Source organism: Paraphaeosphaeria sporulosa (assembly GCF_001642045.1).
Source record: "Paraphaeosphaeria sporulosa strain AP3s5-JAC2a unplaced genomic scaffold CC84scaffold_3, whole genome shotgun sequence".
Lineage (NCBI taxonomy): Eukaryota > Fungi > Ascomycota > Dothideomycetes > Pleosporales > Didymosphaeriaceae > Paraphaeosphaeria > Paraphaeosphaeria sporulosa.
The window spans coordinates 1,573,732-1,593,303 of record NW_017253362.1 but is presented as its reverse complement, the minus strand read 5'-3'; the positions used below and the strand labels follow the sequence as shown (position 1 = coordinate 1,593,303).

Below are 19,572 nucleotides of genomic sequence, written 5' to 3'. Positions count from 1 at the left end.
TCATGCCATTGCTAGACTTCTGCTTCCGCTACCGCAGATGAGAAAAGTCATGCTGCCACTAGAATCGTTGTTTTGATTGCCTACATCGGCGGAACTATCACCACGACGCATGTCGGACTTCGATCCCAGGCCAGAAATGCCATGGCGCTGCCGACTGTGATCTCAGACCCACAGGCTTGGAGAGGCATAAAGCGGGAGCAACTCTCTTTTCGTCGTCAAAGCAACGGAGACATGAAAATTAGGTCTCCCAGTTTTGGTCTCCAAACGAGTCGAAGCAGTACGAAAGTCCTCAATTCCTTTTGTATGCCGCGACCAAGAGCCGTGATCAGCTCCAGTCAGTCTTTCTAGGCCACAAAAACCTCGGAGCCATGCCTTTTACGTCCGCTTTCATTTTTCCTAGACCAGGAGACGCATTGGAGGATTTCCTTTCTTAAGTAACAGAAACAGAGCGCCATTTGATTGTAGCAAGGCCATCCCGATTCCCGGACAAAGAGGACATAACATAGGAGAGTCTAAGTTTTGATTCACAGACGAAGGGGACCGTGATTACGGATAAAAGGAGTTTTGGTTCCAGACCAGAAGACGTATTAATGTGGATTCGTTATATTTGATCTCCGAGACGAGGAAAGTCGTATTGAGTGTCGTGCAGATGTTTTGGTCCTCAGCGACCAAGAGCTATAGCCTGCAAACCGATGATCTCGTAGTCGCTGAGAGGAGTTATCTCGCTGTTTGATATGCTTTTCGAGTCCCCAGACAGGACAACCCGTGCAGTTCTTTCGCGGCGTTTTGAGTCCACGGATGACGAGAGCCGTATATCCACCGAAATGGCTCTCTTATCCCACAGACAACGAAACGCATGTATTTGACAGATCAGTGCTTTTCAGTGGCCAGCGAGGAAGAACGCTGAGCTGAAGTAAATGAGCTTTTCTGAGTTCTGAGTCTCCAAGGCAAGCCGCGCCGTATACTCCCGGTCAAGGCAATCTTGGTCTCTCAGGCAAGCAGCGCCATATACTCGAAGGATGTCGATTGATAGTCCCCAGCCAACAAACGTCATGAGTCGTTGAAACGCCTCGTTTTAGTCTTCAAACAACAGATCCCACGGTCCCATTGTAGTCAAGTTTAAGCCCCAGACGAGGACAGCCATGATGTCCCGCTGTAGGTATTTCTAGTGCCCCTCACCAAGGAGCGAGAAGTGCGAAGAATCAAAGCAATGGGCGAGAGAAGCTCTCTTCATGCCAACGGGCCATCCCATCTCCGTCCCAAACCGGCAATTTCATGAAAACGCATGTCACCACCATCATCACAGCCCTCACATCTCACACATACGTGTAACAATCTGTCCTCATTTCGTTCCACGCATATACATACATCTCACGTAACCTTCGCTAACGAGTGCAAGAATCGAAGAAATTCCCAAACACCCAGCCCACCTTCCAAACGCCAAAAATGCACAAAAGCATACTGGTACTCATCGCAAGGAACGCAGCAATAATCGGGTATCCGCATATCCATCCTCTGACATCCTCATTCCTCATTTTCCACCTACTTCCCCTTCTGTGTCTCTGACTAGCACGCCTGCAGATAATTACTCGGCACAAGGCCCCTCCGCCCATCCTTGCCCACCACCTCCGCCTCCCACCACCCATCGTCCTGCAACCTCAGCACAGCGAGGATATCACCCTTCGCGAAAGACAGTTCCTCGGGGATCTGCGCGTTGTAAACATACATCGCTCGTGCTGTTCGTTGTGTTAGCCCAAAAACCCCTAAGCAAAGCGAGATTCAGCTTACAATAATTCACAATCATTCGCCCATCCCTCGTATACTGCCTTGGCTCGGCGACGCTCTTACTCCGCACCCTCGAACTCATCGTACTCGGGCTATGCTGCAATCCCTCTCCTCCACCACCGCCGTAGTAACTACTCTGAGGCCTCTGCTGACCCTGTCCAGTCCCACTCCGCCCCCTCACACTGCCCCCATACACACTCCCATCCCCGCGCTCGCTCCCCGCCGGCGCGAGCTGCAGCGCCATATCGCTCCCGCGCGAGCTGCTCGGGCGGTCGTAGCTTGAGCGGAAGGCGGGATTTGGGCTCGCAGCACGGGAGGCGGGTGCCGCTCTGGACGCGGGTCTGGGGTTGGCGTAGGCTGGTTGGGGAGACGACTGCGACGGTGCGGCGCGCGAGCCGGGACGGCTCTGCGCCTGTGCGTACTGCGGCTGGGGTGGTTGAGGTGAGGCCGCCCGGGGCATGCCTGGAGAGCCAGCGCCGCCGCCACCGCCTTGTCGCGAGTAGGAGCCGCGTCCCGTGGGGGTGCCGTAGGGGTTCGGCGCTTGTTGTTGAGTCGCGGTTTGGGCGCGCGGGCGGCCGCCGGCGTACGGGTTGGGAGAGGCGGCACGGTAGGCGGGGGAGGCAGGAGCTTGTTGTTGCTGGCTGCGGTACATGCTTGGCTGAGGGCTGACGGCGCGAGGAGCGGGTGAGGGTGCTCGGGGGGCTTCTTGTTGGGCGCCGCCGCGGGTGGAAGGACGCGATGAGGCGCCCGTGTTGAAGACGCTGGCTTTCTGCTGGACGTACATTTCCGTGGTCTTCTGCATCTGGCGCGCGGTGTGTGCTGGCTTGGGGGCACCAAGGCGGGACATTGGCGGTGCGTCGTACGAGGGAGGTGGTGTTCCACGTTTAGCAGCATTCATACTGGCATTGACAAGTGGTGTAGGAGCTCCTCCTGGAAGGTTGGCTCCTACGGCGGGCGTAGCAGGCGGCTGTGGTGTTGCAAGGCCGTGATAGCGGTCAGCAGACACGCGCAGAGAGGTCTGCTTGGTGACGCCCTTGAGCTCGGCGAGCGCCTGAGCAATGGGGTCCAGCTCTTCTTGAGGATCTACTGACTTCTTCTCCTTCTTACTGTCCGGAGAAGCCACGTCGAAGACGTTGTTGCCAATGTTGAGTTGAAAGTTCGCTCGCGGGTCTACAGGCTCAGGGCTGGGAGTCGGGACATCTTTCAGGGTGTGGCCTCGTTCTCTGCCAGCATGTGGTCGTGTGGGACTGACGTTCTCGTTATTCGCTACTCTAGATGCAGGGCCCCAGGTGTTGCGGCCGCTCGGCGTAATGGAGGGTGGAGGCTGAACCTCTGGCTTGCTCTGCCTTCGCGCGAAGGGGTTCTTTTGGAAGAAGCCCTTCTTCTGCTGCACGGGCATATCCTCTACCGGCTGAGGTGATTCGAACATGGGCTTTCCTGGCGATGCGGATCCACTCGGCGGTTCGATGCTTGAGAAGGAAGTAGGATTGGAGTAGTCGCTCTGAGAGTCTCTGCTCGAAGGGCGAACGGGGCTCGGGGCCGGGCTTTGCTCTGCAGGTGGCCCGACGCGACAAAATTGAGTCATCCCGTCTTGTGGATAGTCGTTCAGAGGGACCTTATTCTGCTGATATTGCTGGTGCGCCTGTTGCTGGGCTTGGATCAGCCGAGGATCGGGTTGTGGTGCTCGATTCGAGTGCGCAGAGTGGCCGGAATGATGCGAAGCTCTCGACGTAGCAGCTGGCCGAGTAGACTGTGCCTGTTGCGGTGCAACGTTGATCTGTTCTTGCGGTACCGGCTTGGTGTTGTTCCCGAGCAGCTCACGAGCGAGCGGATTGTTCGGGTCGTTGTGTGAATCGAAACTCGAAGGTGCCGGTGACGATGCTCGGTACGCAGGATTCATAGTTCTGGCGAACTGAGCTACTGAAAAGTTCTCGTCTTCGGAGGTCTGCGAAGCCGTGTCGGCGTCACCTCGCGCAAAGTTGATGAACTTGGGCGGATCGGGGATCTCCTGGCCGGTTCCTTGGCCTTGTATGAAATTTGTGATGTCTTTCTCGACATCACAGTCCTCGAGCGAGAGTCTTATCTTCTCACATGCAGCGTCATCGCTGACACATACGGTGGACGCAATGTTGGCGAAGTTCCACAGGCTGCTCTTCGTATAATCGATGCGCTCTTCCTCCAGGTCTTGGAATTTCTGTGCGCGTTAGCATGACCCCATATGATGACAGGCACCTTGCTCACATCACAAGCTGCTTTCCAGTCTCTGTTCCACCGGCCAGTTGTCTCCTCGAGGATTTTGACCGCCGCCTCGTAGTCCCGTTCCGTGTCGGAGAGCTGTATCTGTGTCTTCTCGAGCTTTGCCTTGTTCTTACGCTCTTCCTGGCCCATGACCATGTGTGCTTGTGCGAGGAAGCCCTTGATCTTGAGGCAGTCATTCTCGTACCGATCGCGGGCCTTGTTAACGGAGGCCGTCTGCTGCATCTTCATCTTGAGCAGCTTCTCGATTCCATTCTGCACAATCTTCCTTCGTTCTTTCATACCTCCAGCGAACGCCTGGAGTGGTTCTTCTAGCTCCGTCTTCATCTGCTGCGCGACGCTCTGGTGTGCCTTGCCCATGGACTCGACTTCGCCGCGGATCACGTCGAACGACATGCGCAACGTGCCCGATTCCGACGACCCTAGGGGTTTCCGCGCGAGATTCAGGAGTTTGCGCGAGTATTCGTCTTCGATGGCGGCCCGCGCGGCGTAGAACGACTTGAGCTCGTCGGATGTGACTTTGGCATTGTGCATGCGCTCGAGCATGGGAGAGACGCCCGCGTCATCTTTGCCCCAGAAGTTGTTGGCAACTGCGTTCTATCAGCTGTATCCTTGCACCCAGTTCTGCGTGATCATACACGAGAGCGTGACCGAAGGCGGCTCTGTCGCCGCTGGCGCACCCATGGCGCCGATGTGTATGTTGGGAGCGAGTGGGGTTCGCGGAACGACTGCACTGAGAGAGTAGCGAAAGACAGCACGCGTGGAGAGTAAGTATATTCCCTAGTAATTACTGCGAGTGCGATGTGAGCTCGTGAGCTTCGACGCGGGGCGCAGGGATTCGGGATGGGGCTGTGGAGGGCCGTGTTTACGACGCGGGATCGCCGCCGTTGCGAGGGACAACACGCGTCGCTAGCGATTAACCGCCAGCTGCCAGGAATTGAACACCGCCATCGTCATCATCTGCATCCTGTGCACTGGCAGCCTACAGAATGCACCCTCTAGCAATGCTTGAAACCCGCGGGAGTAATTGTCGAAGGGCCGTCACTGAATGAGCCACTTCCTTGTGCTTTCTATGTTCGCTCGAAGCTCAGGCTTTTCTCCGCCGCGCTGCCTCAGAACACTCTGCCATGTTTGTGTATTCTTCAGGCGATAAAGGCTGCATATGCTTGTTTAGGTCGCCCTTTTGTCCTGTGAGATTGAGAAAGACAGAGCTGCTGTGTTCCTATGCTCGCGCAGCATCACGTGCCCAAGCCAAGCCGTTCACGCTCGCTCTTTCGGAGTCCTTTCCCGGAACGGCGCCAGCGAACCAGAGACCATGTCTTTCGCACTAGGCAGTGTCCGTTTTCCAATAACCATCTGCCCCATCACCAAATGGCGCTGGCAAAGAAAAGGCCACAGCAGATAATGAGCATGTCCGTGGCCGTTGATTTGAGATCAACAGTAGCACCGACCGAGCCACATAGCCTCGCACCTCCACGAAGAACCACTCAAACACTAAATATCACTGCCGCAGCACGTCCTCGCCTTACGAGTAGTCTGCTTGATTAATCGAGGCATTCTTGCGAAGCTACATTCTATTGGAATTCCCCATGCGTTGAGGCGCGACTTTAGATTCCGGCCACTACCACTGCCGCATCTCCAAGACTATCCTGTACACTGCTTCGCTGAGAGACCGATACGCCGCATCCACAGACCAGTTTCCCGCTAGAATGTCACCGTCCTGGATGAACTCAAGACATGTTGGAGAGATGGGCAGTTCGGCGGGGACACTCTTCGTATTGGGATGCTTTGAACTTATCAGCAGCTCGCATCCGCCTCGATGCTCGGTTCAAATCTCACCGGGAGGCTTCCGAACTTCTCAACCAGACCGATGTAGTGCGCCGCGTTTCCACAGCAGCCTATGTGGATCCCACGCTAATCTTAAGATGAGGAGCAGTTGAGACCGCGGTGCAGCAACAACCCACAAGAACAAAATCTACTTGATATCATGTCGGGGGGCTATAATGAAGCGCGCTCTTTAGCAAAACGGAGAAATTGTTCCTATCGACAACCATCTCATAGTGGCCTATGAGGATGAAGAACGCAGAATAGTATCTCCACACTTTCAACCAGAATTGTACTCGAATCTTCCCTATATATCCCTGGTTCCTTTCGCCTTGTCTTATTTTCACCTTCATCCCGTTCCATTTTCACCATCACTCTTCACGTCACTTGTCAAATTGAGCACCGTTCACCATGCTGATCAAGCTTGTCGCTATAGGGGCTGCTGCTGCCGCCCTTATTCCTGCTGTCGATGCTGCTCCCACCAACAACACAGGGTCACTCGCGTTCCCCTTCATCAGGAGGAGCTTAGAGGCAAGGTCCTCCATCATAATCAATTGCAAGCTTCTGTGCGCCAGCCCCAGGTGGGAAGAGGGTAATGCTTGCAACACTGTGTGCCAAGGCAACAAGAATGACGAGGTATGCATGATCCAGGACTCGATTCCTCTCCCCTTTTCATCCCTCCCAATTCGTTACTGTTGTCACCGCTTTCCCTGTTCCGGCTTCCCCTACACTCTATTTTATCGTCACCATCTTCTTGGCCTATTCCTTCTTCCCTACACCAGGACAACGTTTCACCCAAGACAGATCTGACACTTCCAGTCTGAGCACCTCAACAAGAAGCAGCGCAAAAACCTTGCGCTGGCTCTGTTCCCCGACGACGCCGACCACATCAACACCCTCAGCAGGCACGGTATCAAGGACTACCTTCTCGAGCACCTCGACCGCTCCCTCTTCGCGGACTCGAAGCGCCACCACCTTGACCGCCGCTGGGATATCTTCGACGAGCCTGGAGATATCAAGGACAGCCACTGCGTCAACTGTAGGGAGATCTGCGAGTATGGGTACAGGTACCGGCGCCCGGCAGACATCGAGGCGTGCCGAACCGTTTGCGATGGCGAGGAGGACGATGAGGTGAGTGTTCTATCTTCAGTCACCATCTCATCGCTCTCGGTGCAGCTTGATGTGACTGGATGATATACGCTAACAGTTGCAGTGCGAGTATATGAATGATGATCAGATGAATGCCTACCTCACTGCGTACTTCGGTCCTAACTGGCTATCGATCCCCGGCCTGCTCAAGACGTGGAAAGATTGCCACATGGGTCGAGCCCCTTGCCCCGTGGACAACAACGACTATGGTGATAAGAAGCGTGCCGTCGAGCAATCTGCTGCTGCCACCAACGCCACACTGCACCGCCTCCAAGCACGCAAGACCACCCAGGTCAATTGCAAGTACCTCTGTGACCCCAGCACCTCCGTACACAACCAGTGCGCATGCGGCGCTGTCTGCAAGCATGGTCGTGACAAGCAAGACTGCAAGGAGGAAATCCACAGAATGTCGAAACTACGGAAGTTAACGGAATGCTTTTTCCCTGGCGAGGCCGAGGGTTTGTATCAAGACTGTAAGCATGCGCATCATAGTCACAAATGCTTCCAGGACTTGTTCGATTCGCAATGGCCGGATATGAAGCACTTCCACAGCTCAGGCGATTGTTGAGAGGCTGGAAGGGATGCTGCGGGGTGGGTACGTAAGAGAGCAAGACTGTAAGATGCGTCGCTTTGAAGGAGGGTTTTGATTTCTGGTCTATTGATTTTATAGTATGGTCGGTATGGTTTTCTTCGATTATTTTTTTGGAATCATCTATGGGGTTGCGAGTCGATTTTCTCAATTATTAGACGGGTGTTGGATTTCTCGGGTTGAAGGATGCTTCCAAGCAGTGTTTTCCCCGGCATTGGCCACCCGTCCATCTGGCGTAAGGGAGTGGAGCGCATATAATCTAGATACAACCGTGATGAATTGAAGTCATAAAAGTGCAGACATACTCACAGTTTCATCTGTAGGCCGGGCTGTTCGTTGGGAGCAGGCGCGCTTCGGAGCAGTCGCTACCGCCAAAGAGGCACAATGCACTGCATCCCATGTGCTCACCGATGATGTAGGGCGACATGGCTGCACTCATTGTCAGAATCACGACGTAGAAGCGGAAACCACCGTGCGAGGGCATTCTGCTTGCCCCCTGAACTTGGGTAGCGGGCGAGTCAGCAGTAGTAGCCGCCCATTGCGGGCTGGGGCATGCCAAGCATTCGGTCGCGAATCGCTTTGGTGGTGGGAGCGGGACATTCGCGACGACCCAATATATCCTCCTACATCCCCATCCCAACCCCCATACTCGGCCCATCTCCCTGCGCACGCGCTGCTCATGGGAACGCCTAGATGAGCAGCCAGCAACCACCCTGGGGCCCTCCGAGACACCTTCAGAGCACACGTCTGACCCCCATCTCCACGAATATCACCAACGAACAGCGCAACACGCCTTCCCCCAGCGGCTCGCGGCCGGGCTTCTCGCCAGCTACGTCAAGTTTCCCTTCGCTGCCTCCGTCCACGGCGCGTCACGTCGGAAGCCGCAAGTTGTCGGCCGCATCGTCGACCTCGGCGCCTTTCTCGCCCTCGCACGCGGGACAGCAGCCCCCCGTCGGCCAGCTGCTGTCCTCCCGGTCGAGGACCATAACTTCACAGCAGCCTTCGCAACTGGCCTCCGCCGCCGCAGCAGGTGGTGCGTCGAGCAGCGGCGGAGGGGCCTCAGTGTCCAGACTTGTACGCGCCTCGCCCTCGCTGTCCACGTCAAGCACAGTGGGTTCACCCAGCACGTCGGCCAATCCCGCCAGCGCATCGGCGCATAATCAGAACCTCTCACGCATTGTCATTGCCCAGGTGTTCCTGTTGCTCAGCCAGTTTGGGCCTGTGAAGGACGATAAGGACCGCGCAAAGTGGGAGACGCAGGCGGAGCAGATCCGGAAGGTACGTATCCTGAGCTCCTCCACACTCTTTGCGGCCATGCTGACTCGCTCAGCTGATTGATTCGAACGGCATGGAGGTATTTACGAAGTACTTCCGCCGCCTGTTGCAGAACAATGCCGCGCACATTTTCTCAACGGGCGGCCGCAGCGCAGACCCCAACGGCAACTACCAGATACTGGTCACGGAGATGCAGAAGCTGCGGACGGACCCTGAACAGGCTCTCAAGATTGCCGAGTCGCTCAACTCGCCCGAAGGCGACCTCTTCCGCGAATTCGATCTAACTGCATTCATATCTCACTTCCAGCTTGATGTGTTCTCCCAAGCCATGCTCGCTGCGGCGTGTAAGCTAGGCAGTAACGCAGAGCTGAAGTCAAGAGGTTGGTGCTCAAGCTTAAAACGCGCGCAACAATGCTGACTGTACATAGCGGACGCTATTCTTGGCGCCATAACCGACGACCTTCTTATGGCCATCGCGCGACCCGACCCCACGCAACTGCCAGACTCACCCACCTATCTCGCCGCGCTGGTTGACCGCATTCTCCAAGATCCGCCGTCTGACTGGAATGAAGAGAGCGTGGTCAAGCTGACCGCGGCCCTGACATACAGATACCAGAACCTACACAGCGCGATGCCCGTTGAGGTCGAGGCCGCGCTGCAGCTGGTCGAATTGTCCAATGCCTCACAAAATCCGCTCGTCAAGCTGATTCAACGCGCCGGCCCCCGCGGCACCGAGTCGGTCGAAGCGTGCAAAGAAACGCTTGCCTCCGCCGAAACACGAGACATCAGCTATCAACAGGTCGCAAACGTGCTGGTTTTCCTGGCTGTATCTTCAGGCTACAATGCAAAGAACTTTGTAGCTGCCTTGCGGGAACATCGAACGGGTCAGCGCATAGAGTGGCAGGAGGTTGTACACGCGTTCGATCGCGAGAACCTGCGCGTGTCGAAAGCGCAATTCTTGACCATCTTCCATGCTCTCTTGCCTGTCGCACAAGAGTCCGAAGCTTTCGATATCCAATTGATGTGGGGCGGTGCCTGGCAGAACGAACTTACGCAGCTGAGCTTCCTCTCCCGGTTCCTCGAATGCACCCCCGAAGAGCTCGACGTTGCTCAGATTCCGCGACTGCGAGAGTCTTATTCCCTAGCCACTTTCGAGAATGGGTCCCCTGAAGTCAAAGCGATTGCGGAGCAAGCGGTCAAGCATCCATACGTCTCGCTCGATGCTACTCGAGCTCTATTCGGGATGATCTTCCGCTCGGCAGAGTCCTATGCCGACGCACAAGTCCTGGGCATCCCGGACGCTGTGATCAACCCGCATACGGCTGAGTTCCTTGTTGCCGCTGCTGCTGTTCCCAAGCCTTGGGGCGCATTACAAGAGCAAGCGCTGAAGCAGCTCTTCGAACCGTACTTTTGGAGGAAACTACCCAAGCACGAGTTCGTCATCTACGGGCTCTGGCAGCAAGATCCGCAATGGCTGATCGGGCGTTTCAACGACGCTTATAACAGCGAAAACATGTCTCTCAACGTCATCTTACAGCACGCACAACAGAACGGGTGGCTGGAGGCACTGATTCGCAGCAACACGGACATAAGCTTGGACTTGGCAGCACAAGCACATGCGCAGGGCTTGTTTCAAATCGAGCCTTGGCTACAGCAGACCTACGATCAAGCAGGTGTTCTGTTCCGCCAGATCTTGCAAAATTTTCTCAACGCCCGAGCAAATGAGGAGATGCAGCGTTCGCGGGACGATGGACATATGTCAAACAGTCTGCCTCTTCCAGTCAAGACCGTCTATCCCATTCTTTGGTTCCTGGCCGACTGTAATCTCGCGGATGAAGACCTGATGACTCTCCAGCGAGGATGCATCCAGGCGTACCCACGCCTGATCAACTACGGCGAGGGCGTGGACGACATCATCGATGCCAATGGACAGAATGGGAACGCGCTTCCAGAGGAGGCCGACAAAAAGATGCAAGAACATTTCAAGAATATGTACAGCAGCGAGAGTGATGTTAGGGAGATCATTACCGTTTTGAAGAAGTACAAGGAATCTCGGGATCCGGCCGAGCAAGATCTTTTTGCTTGCATGATTCATGGGCTCTTCGACGAATACAACTGCTTCGGTGAATACCCCCTGGAGGCATTGGCAACGACCGCAGTCCTCTTTGGTGGGATAATCAACTACAATTTGCTCTCGCGACTGGCTCTTAGGGTGGGCCTGTCCATGGTGCTCGAAGCCGTTCAAGACTATCGCCCGGACGATTCCATGTACAAGTTTGGTCTCCAAGCACTGATCCATTATTCTCCTCGACTTCACGAGTGGCCGACCTATTGTGAAGAACTGCTCAACATCCCAGGTCTCCAGGGTACGGAAATATACACCAAAGCCGAGGAGGTGGTACGCTCACAGATGGGCGAGGTAAATGGTGACAACCAGAATGCCGTTGGCTTAACGAATGGCAATCACGCAGGCGAACAGCTCCAGGCCGAGCCTGCTGTTCCCAACTTCACTTGCCTTCACGTAGACCCTCCGCTCCGGCCGGATCTGTACGAAGACCCCGACGAGGAAGTTCAAGACCGCGTCCTGTTTGTACTCAACAACGTGTCCGAACGCAACCTACAAGACAAGATTAGAGATCTCACTGGTGCTGTGGAGGATAGACATCACCAGTGGTTCGCCAACTACCTCGTGGAAGAACGTGCCAAGATGCAGCCCAACTTCCAGCAGCTCTACCTCGACATGCTGGACCTTTTCGACAACAAGATCCTCTGGGCTGAAGTGCTACGAGAAACGTACGTCGTCGTGGTCGCCATGCTCAACAGCGAAGGAACCTTGGGTTCAACGGAGCGCGGGCATCTGAAGAACCTCGGCGGCTGGCTTGGGTCTCTCACCATCGCGCGGAATCAGCCGATCAAGTTCCGCAACATCTCCTTCAAGGATCTGCTCATTGAAGGTTACGCCACGGATCGTCTGCTATTGGTGATCCCGTTCACATGCAAAGTCCTTGCGCAAGCAGCCAAGTCCGTCATCTTCCAACCTCCGAACCCATGGCTGATGGAGATTCTGAGTGTGCTCAAAGAGCTGTATGAGCATGCTGAGCTTAAACTTAACCAAAAATTCGAGATCGAAGTTCTCTGCAAAGGACTAAACATCGATCCCAAAGACATTGAGGCATCGACTTGCATCCGCATGAGGCCACAGATTGAAGAAGAATTCATCGGTCAAATGCCACCGCCCGATGGCTTGGAGCCATTCGGTGACCTAGGCCTGATGAGTCTTCAACGGGCCCGTGGTCCCAGCGAACGATTTTCTTCTGCTGCCATTACGGCCGCTCTACCAGACTTCCGTCCGCAGCTTCAACATCCTCCCTCAAGCACAAATGTTGTGCCGCACAGCACCATTAAGAAAATCTTTGAGACTGCTGTGCAGCAGGCAATCCAAGAGATCATCGCACCTGTTGTTGAACGATCTGTCACCATTGCAGCAATATCAACGTCTCAGCTTGTCAGCAAGGACTTCGCTTTGGAACCCGACGAGGAAAAGTTGCGCAATGCAGCTTACACAGTCGTCAAGTCGCTGTCCGGCGCTCTAGCTCTTGTCACTTGCAAGGAACCTCTGCGCATGAGCATCCAGAACAATATCCGTGTTATGGCACGCGACTTACCTGAGCAAGCCATACCAGAAGGGCACGTGGTCATGTTTGTGAATGACAATCTGGACCTCGTTTGCAACACTGTGGAACAAGCGGCCGAGGTATCTTCGCGAACAGAAATTGACCAGCAGATACAAGAGGCAATCCAGGCCCGCCAAGACTACCGCCAGCAACGCACAAACGAGCCGTTCAAGGACGCTGCCATTAGCCCTTGGGCCTTTTATATCCCCGAGCCTTACAAGCAGACCACTGGAGGTCTCAACCGAGAGCAACTGGCCATCTACGAGGAATTCGGGAGGCAGTCTCGCAATGCACCCCACGCCAACAACGTATCGCAGGACAGTGGAAGACAACTACCCGACGTACTCCAAGATCAATTCGCCACTGTACCGAATCTGCCCACTCCCGCTGCTGCTCCGGCCGAACCTCGTCAGGCAGCTCAACAGCCCCGACTGCAAAGCCTTCAGGCTGCCCATGTGCCTGCGCCGCAACAAATCAACGGTTACATGGAACCCGCAGGACTGGAACGTGGATGGCGTGGTGTCGAGGACCTGCTCGGCGAGATGATGCGCCTTGTTAAAGAGGCCCCAGAAGAGCGCATCAGCGACCTGCAGCCAACGAGCCCAATTCATCATACTTTTGAACAGCTCGTGTCGAGCATCTCTTTTGCCGGTCCTAACAAGGAGGCCTGGGCTTTCCGTATCGCTGGTCAAGTCACGAATCACCTGTTCTCTGACAGTCTCAGCCGCTTGGAGATCGAGACCTTGGCGCATCTCATGGGCGGCCTCTGCGAGATGTCGGTATCAACTTCTAGGCAAGTGCTCATGTGGCTTGCGACTCTCAATGACGATGACCGCATCTTTAACGCCACCGTCATGGTTGCTCTGATGGATGTAGGTCTGATGGACATGCATCGGCTGAACACAATACTCGCCAAGGCCATTCAAGATCGCCGCGTGGCTGCCCTAGAGATGCTCTCTATACTTATGGATGAGATCTTGCTCAACGAGCATCCCAGTGCCCTTCGCGCCGATTTCGCTCTCTCGATCGACGCTCTTACCAACTGGCTCGCCGAAGATCCGAGCTTGGAGATTGGGAAAAACTTGCTCAACAAATTGCGAATTGATACTGCAGATCAAGAGCTCACACCACCTTCAACCGGCCAAAAGGATCAACTGGAGTATGTGTTTGATGAATGGGTCCACCTACAGCATCCCGACACACCAAATAAGTCCATCGCTGCATTCATTTACCAGTTGCACGTATCACAGGTTATCAAGAGTCCCCGGGAATCGATCGAATTTTTCCGCACTTGTATCGATGCTTCCGTTGCTGCGTACGGGCTGGAACAGTCTCTGCCGTACGGCAGTGGCAACCCTGACATTGCCACGGTTAAGGTCGATGCGCTTGCTAAGCTCATTGTGGATCTCATCGTATACCAAGGCGAACAAGAGGGAGCCGTCAAGGAAAGCAAGGCGAAGTACCTCGACCAGATTCTGCTGGTCGTAATTCTTGTCCTTAACAGGTATCTTGGACGTGGAGACAATCTAGGGGCACGCGGAGACAGCGAACTGTTCTGCCAGAAAGTTTTCTTCCGCTTGTTTTCCTCGATTCTGTTCGAACTCAACGAGGCCGCCAAAGAAGACGTCTTCGCCGGATTCAAGAGCGAGATCTTCCTCGCTGTCGCGAAGGCGTTCCTCATCCTTCAGCCCACGCATTTCCCGCGATTTGCGTTCTCGTGGTTGACTCTGGTATCGCATCGGATCTTCGTTCCCGCCTTATTGGACGACAGCCATAGCCAAGGTTGGGACGTGTTTGCACAGCTTATGGAGACTCTCCTGGTCTTCACGGGTGAGCTAATTAGACCTGCCGGTGAGACTATCATGGCGCAAACCTTCTACCGCGGCGTACTGCGCGTTCTGCTCGTCATTCACCACGACTATCCCGAGTTCCTGGCGGAGAACCACTTCCGCTTCTGCAATAGCATCCCGATGCATTGCACGCAACTGCGCAACTTGATCGTCAGTGCCTACCCCTCGAACATCCTCGAGATGCCCGATCCCTTTACTACGGGCGTGAAGGTGGATCGCCTAGACGACAGCCGCCAGGCGCCCACCATCCGCGCCGATCTCGACCAGATGCTTCGTCAGGGCGGCGTCAAGGATCTTATTGATGGCATTCTGCGAGCCTCTGAGCCACGAGCTCAAGATGTCGAACAGCTTTGCAATGCCGTTTACTATGACGAGCCGAAGCCTGCTGGCTTTGAGGCAGACGTAACAACAGCTGATCCTGCTTTGATCCACGCCATCACTCTCTACATTGGAACTAGCGCGCTGGCGATGCAAGGCGCAAAGGGCCCCATCTTCGACGGTACTGCCCCCGCAGCCAAACTGATTGAGAGGCTTGCCCGGGACTTGCGTCCGGAGGCCAAGTTCCATTTCATCAGCGCTATTGCCAACCAGCTTCGTTGGCCAAACTCCCATACGCAGTATTTCAGCTGCGCGCTTCTTCACCTTTTCGGCTCCCAAGACAATGAAGACGTCAAGCACACGATCACACGCGTCTTCATGGAGCGCCTATTGGTGCATCGTCCGCATCCATGGGGTCTTATCATCACGCTCCTTGAGATTCTGAAGAACCGCACTTACGGTTTCTGGGATCTGCCGTTCGTGAAGGCTGCGCCAGAGGTACGTTCCCTGCTTCTCGATCTGCTCGACGTCACAAGTCTAACAACCTCGTCAGGTTGAGCGCATCTTCAGCGCGCTTTTTACGAATGCGCAGCAAAGTCCCCGACCGATTGCCTAGACGCCATAGCGGCGGCACATATCACCCTCCTGCGTCCCAGGATACATGTATATGGTCAAGAACTATACAACGACCAGTAATGTCTACTCACTGCATTTGCGTGCGTACGGGGTCACGGGTTTTCAGTTATTGCATTGCGAAGTAGAACGTGCCTTCCGGTGCGTCTGCTGCACCTGGAATCGATTGCTTTTGTGTTTTTGCGAGGGTCAGGGTCGCATGTCTGGTGCGAGTCAAATGAATGAGGACAAGAGAAAAAGCACGGCGTTGTACGGCTCTGCTTCTCTCTGTTCAGGTTTTTCTTTTGGGTGCAAGTTTTTCATTTATACATCACGAGCGTGCACAGGGGTGGAGTGTCTGGCGGGATAGGGGATTTGCGAGTTTTGCGATTTTCGTGTAGAATAGCATTTCGAGTCTTACGGTGGGATGTAGAGTGGCGTGGATGGGTGCGTGGTGTGGCTGGGTCTGACTCTGTGTGGGTGGGCTGGACCAGACAAGCACGGATGCATATACTGTAGGATAGTTCACGTCGAGAATGACTGACTGACTCAATCTCATTTATTGTGTTGTTGTCGTTGCTTCCACGTGCGTTACTCGTTCTGTTCGCTTTGCCTAGGCAGATCCGGCATCTAAGCTTCCGACGCGTACACGTGGTGCGCGAACTGGTTGACGGGACGGGGGAGCGGGTAAACATATGGGGCTGGGCTCGGAGCACGGGCGTGATGTTTGCTGGGCGCCGAGCTGAGTAGGATGGAGAAGTATCGAATTTGGAGGCTGGGATATGGGATACGGGATAGCATCGGGATAGCACATGAAAGCGTCGCGTACAATGCGCCCGTTGTAGTGACGCATAGAGTGCAAGCAGTGGTGGGTGTGCGGATTTCCTCCTTCAGATTCGACAAGAACAGACTGGTAATCGCAAATGTTGACTGCGCGAAGGGGCTCGGATTCCGATGCCGTGCTTTTCCCCTGGCGCGCGCAGGCACACATCTGCTTGTCTGGCGTCCGCGTTCTGGACTGTACTTACGTGGCTGAAAATGGCGGTGATTGTCTGCTTTTGTATTCAACCCTATCCCCGGCATCCCTCCCCTCTCGCTACCCCGCGCCGAATCCGGTTTAGCGAGCATGTCAGCTGGGGACTGAACGCATAAGAGACTTATATCGCACATGGGGAGGCCTATAGCACTGCAGCAAGCCATGCGCGGAACCGGGCGCTGGATGGATCTGGGTTGTAAGCCGGGGAAAGGTTGCGTTTGTGTTTGCGGGGTGCAGCGCGCACGCGGTCGCGATATAGGTATAGTAGGGGAGTGGTAAGATTTGGTACAGTGAGCAGGTTGCAGAGAGATGGGCTGAGGGGAGAGGCGTGAGGTAGGCACGAAGGTGGTGGAGGTGTGGTTTGGCCTCGTGATGTGTACGTTGATGTAATTTGGTTATTTGGTTGTCCCAATGCGTCTTCTATCGATTTCGTATGCCACCCATCTCTTCCCCGTCCGAACCCATATTTCTGCCGCGTCTGCTCTTGCATCCTCACTTCTAGAACCTCGCACTGTCCCTAGATAGGTATTTTCGTGGTCGCATTACGTCGTAACGGAATCAATGTGCGGGAGACTGCGTGTTCTCGGTCCGGCTGCTCCTTGAGTTACGCTGGAGGCACATGGCGTCCTCAGGAGACTCGTTGCTGGCGTAAATTCTCAATGGAATGCCCTCCGTAAGGGATGTTGTATCCTTTGTAGTCGTATTATTGCGTTGTTCGTCGTATGACCATTACTGAGCTGCGGTTTCACGCGGCCCAGCCGTTAAGAAGTCGCCGCATGTACGAAACAAATCATCGGTTTCCATGGGATCAGAATGGATTTCTGTCGCAGTGTCGGAGATACTAACGAGGCGTCGCATTCCTTGCATGTTCGTATTTTCCTTTAATAGGCTTTTGAAGCGTTGATACGTCATCTTCTTCACTCCTCACACCGTATGAAACATCTCCATCTCCGGCTTAATAGGCGACAACGGTGTCGGAGGCGGTCGAAAAGATTCATCGCTACCAAAGGTAGCTACAGGACTCGGAATAATCGGAGGGCGGGGTGGCATCGGCGGGCCTTGAGGACTGATGTTCGGAACAAGCTTGAACTCTGGGCTCGGGCTTCTGGGAATCATCTTCTTGACTAGTTTCCGAAATATCGGGCGCAGGAACGGCAGTGAAGCTGCAATGATACCCGAGTGCTGTTCGACCTGAGACCAAACGAGGATACTTGTAAACAGCAACCCTAGCTCGTCGAACCCGGATAGCCAGCGGATGGTGACTGACAGGCGGACTGCCGAGGCGGATATGGCGACGATACCGATGCTGAAGATGGCGACAAGTTCTACGCGTTTTCGAACGGGCATGGCGCGCAAATTCAGGAAGAATGGAACTGGGAGCAGCCAGAGGATTGCGTCAGTAGCAAGGTTGTACGAAGCCTGGGTCAGCCACAGAGGCGATGGGTTGATACATTGCGTGGGAAAGATGCCGAAGAACTCTTTGTAGAAGACGTCGCCGTCCCACGAGAGCTGCGGAGGATTGCAAATGAAGACGCTAACGAGGGCCATAGCGAGGCAAGACATGATGTTGAAGCCAAGCATGATGCGAACGGTCCAGTAGTACGCCCGGGACGCAGATACGACGTAGCTGTAGAAGAGCAGGATGGAGGTCTTGATCAGCAGGTGGTTGATGATATAGTTGAGGCGGAAAATCCACATGGTGAGGAGGCCGCCGCTTGCGATGCGCTTGAATTCATCCACAATCTGAACGCGTTAGTGTGCCACCGGTATATTTGTGCAGAAAGAGTTGCGTACTAGATTGCCTTTCGAGTCGATGGTGGTACTGTAGTCCGTGTACTGTACCTGGTAGTAGTTCAGGACAGGCGTTCCCCAAGTCGCGATCTACGGAATTAGCACCATTGACATCATGCTACAACACCAGACTGACCAGCGCAGCAAGCATAACCCAGTCGGCAGGGCCGAGTTTTCCAACGAGATAGTAGCGAGCATAGAATCTGGTCTCGTCAGGGTCCTGCGCTACAAATACTGGAGCAGTGCTTCCTACCTCAGAGCTACCACAACGGTGGAGAGGCTGGAGAGCGTGAAAGCGACCACAATTGCGAGCGTTCCATATGCCGCCATGACGGGTCGATTACGGCGCTGCGAAACGGTGGGCGGTCCCGTTCATGGGAACAAGTTGTATGAGCGGAGGTTCGGTGTCGTTGCAGGAGAACTGAATGGGTCCAGATGGTTAGCCTGGGCCACATATAGAGCAGCCAGCCCGCCGACCCTAGCTCAAGATTGCGCGTGTCCCCAGGGTATCCGACGCAAGCAAAGATCCGCTGCTAGGCCGGAGCTCATCCGCAAGACCTTGAGTCAGTATCCTCCGCGTGTGTTATGAGTGTTTTCAGACTTCACACAGGATCAGCAACGTGCCAAAGGCGTGTCACAGAGTCGATCAATGAAACGGAAAGTCGTCGCCAACCGTTGGCCAGAGCTGTGTGTCCGTTCGAGACTCACGCCGAGAGTTAAAGGACAGGTCCCATGAGTGTCCTCCCCGCATCCTCACGTCGCTCGCTTCCAGGCTGAAGGACGCGCATTGAGCAACCTTGCACCCGGACATTGCTCGTGCGCGACTAACGGGCTGTGCTGCACAAAGTTTTGCCACGGCCACCCATTATACCCGCCCTGCGCCCTGAGCGGCCAACGATTTGCAAGCGAAAATCCCCGTACCGTCGCCCGACCAATGAGCACCTTCTGTCGGCTTCATAATTGCAATGCTTGCCCTTTGCTGGATCTCTGTCATGGATCTTTTCTTCCGCTGCTCTTCTGGTGTATCATGCGTTATCACGAATATTGCGAGCACAGGCTGATATTGAAGGTAGAGCGATGTACGATCCATGTGCATCCAGTGGGAAATTTCAATCGCAAATTGGGGATAATGGGTTTCAAGCGAGTGTCAGAAAGTGCGCCGTTCTCGTAGCCGCTTATCCCAGGACCTGGAGGTCGCGATCTGCAAGCCAGGCGAGATAGCGAATCGGCAAGCCCGTCCTGTCGGCAGATGGGATGTGCGCCCCTGTACTTGCAGGATTTGTCTAGAGAGCCGTTGGATCAACACGTCAAACGTTTCGAGAGGCTGCCTGTGATGTTTGGCACGTAACTTGCGGATGATAACAGTTTGCGACAACGACCAAGCGCGTAAGCTTGTCGATGCCTAGCCGAGAA

General features: G+C 54.8%; 6 protein-coding genes across 6 annotated transcripts; 4 read left to right on the top strand and 2 right to left on the bottom strand.

Moving 5' to 3' along the window:
* Positions 1-1,353: 1,353 nt before the first annotated feature.
* On the bottom strand, positions 1,354-4,853 carry CC84DRAFT_1162375 (uncharacterized protein). Its single transcript, XM_018177976.1, has 4 exons — positions 4,680-4,853; positions 4,027-4,631; positions 1,789-3,979; positions 1,354-1,736 (listed from the first exon to the last, which is right to left on the bottom strand). Exons 1-4 carry the CDS (start codon positions 4,723-4,725, stop codon positions 1,567-1,569), a joined length of 3,012 nt encoding a protein of 1,003 aa, XP_018038786.1. The 5' UTR covers positions 4,726-4,853; the 3' UTR covers positions 1,354-1,566.
* A 106-nt stretch (positions 4,854-4,959) lies between these two features.
* Positions 4,960-5,670, top strand: CC84DRAFT_576746 (uncharacterized protein). The gene is made up of 2 exons (XM_018186735.1): positions 4,960-5,170; positions 5,251-5,670. The coding sequence occupies exons 1-2, from the start codon at positions 5,090-5,092 to the stop codon at positions 5,587-5,589; spliced, it is 420 nt and encodes a 139-aa protein (XP_018038785.1). The 5' UTR covers positions 4,960-5,089; the 3' UTR covers positions 5,590-5,670.
* A 606-nt stretch (positions 5,671-6,276) lies between these two features.
* On the top strand, positions 6,277-7,759 carry CC84DRAFT_1257281 (uncharacterized protein; the record flags this gene model as incomplete). The annotated part of the gene is made up of 3 exons (XM_018184719.1): positions 6,277-6,501; positions 6,685-6,996; positions 7,079-7,759. 3 exons carry the CDS (start codon positions 6,277-6,279, stop codon positions 7,580-7,582), a joined length of 1,041 nt encoding a protein of 346 aa, XP_018038784.1. The 3' UTR covers positions 7,583-7,759.
* A 537-nt stretch (positions 7,760-8,296) lies between these two features.
* Positions 8,297-15,336, top strand: CC84DRAFT_1085164 (Not1-domain-containing protein; the record flags this gene model as incomplete). Its single annotated transcript, XM_018174089.1, has 4 exons — positions 8,297-8,881; positions 8,934-9,258; positions 9,307-15,218; positions 15,274-15,336. 4 exons carry the CDS (start codon positions 8,297-8,299, stop codon positions 15,334-15,336), a joined length of 6,885 nt encoding a protein of 2,294 aa, XP_018038783.1.
* A 934-nt stretch (positions 15,337-16,270) lies between these two features.
* On the top strand, positions 16,271-16,511 carry CC84DRAFT_1162372 (uncharacterized protein). The gene has a single exon (XM_018177975.1). It carries the CDS (start codon positions 16,287-16,289, stop codon positions 16,482-16,484), a length of 198 nt encoding a protein of 65 aa, XP_018038782.1. The 5' UTR covers positions 16,271-16,286; the 3' UTR covers positions 16,485-16,511.
* Positions 16,512-17,292: 781 nt separating this feature from the next.
* Positions 17,293-18,489, bottom strand: CC84DRAFT_1086136 (uncharacterized protein; the record flags this gene model as incomplete). The annotated part of the gene is made up of 4 exons (XM_018174143.1): positions 17,293-18,111; positions 18,163-18,249; positions 18,296-18,362; positions 18,413-18,489. The coding sequence occupies 4 exons, from the start codon at positions 18,487-18,489 to the stop codon at positions 17,293-17,295; spliced, it is 1,050 nt and encodes a 349-aa protein (XP_018038781.1).
* Positions 18,490-19,572: the final 1,083 nt, after the last annotated feature.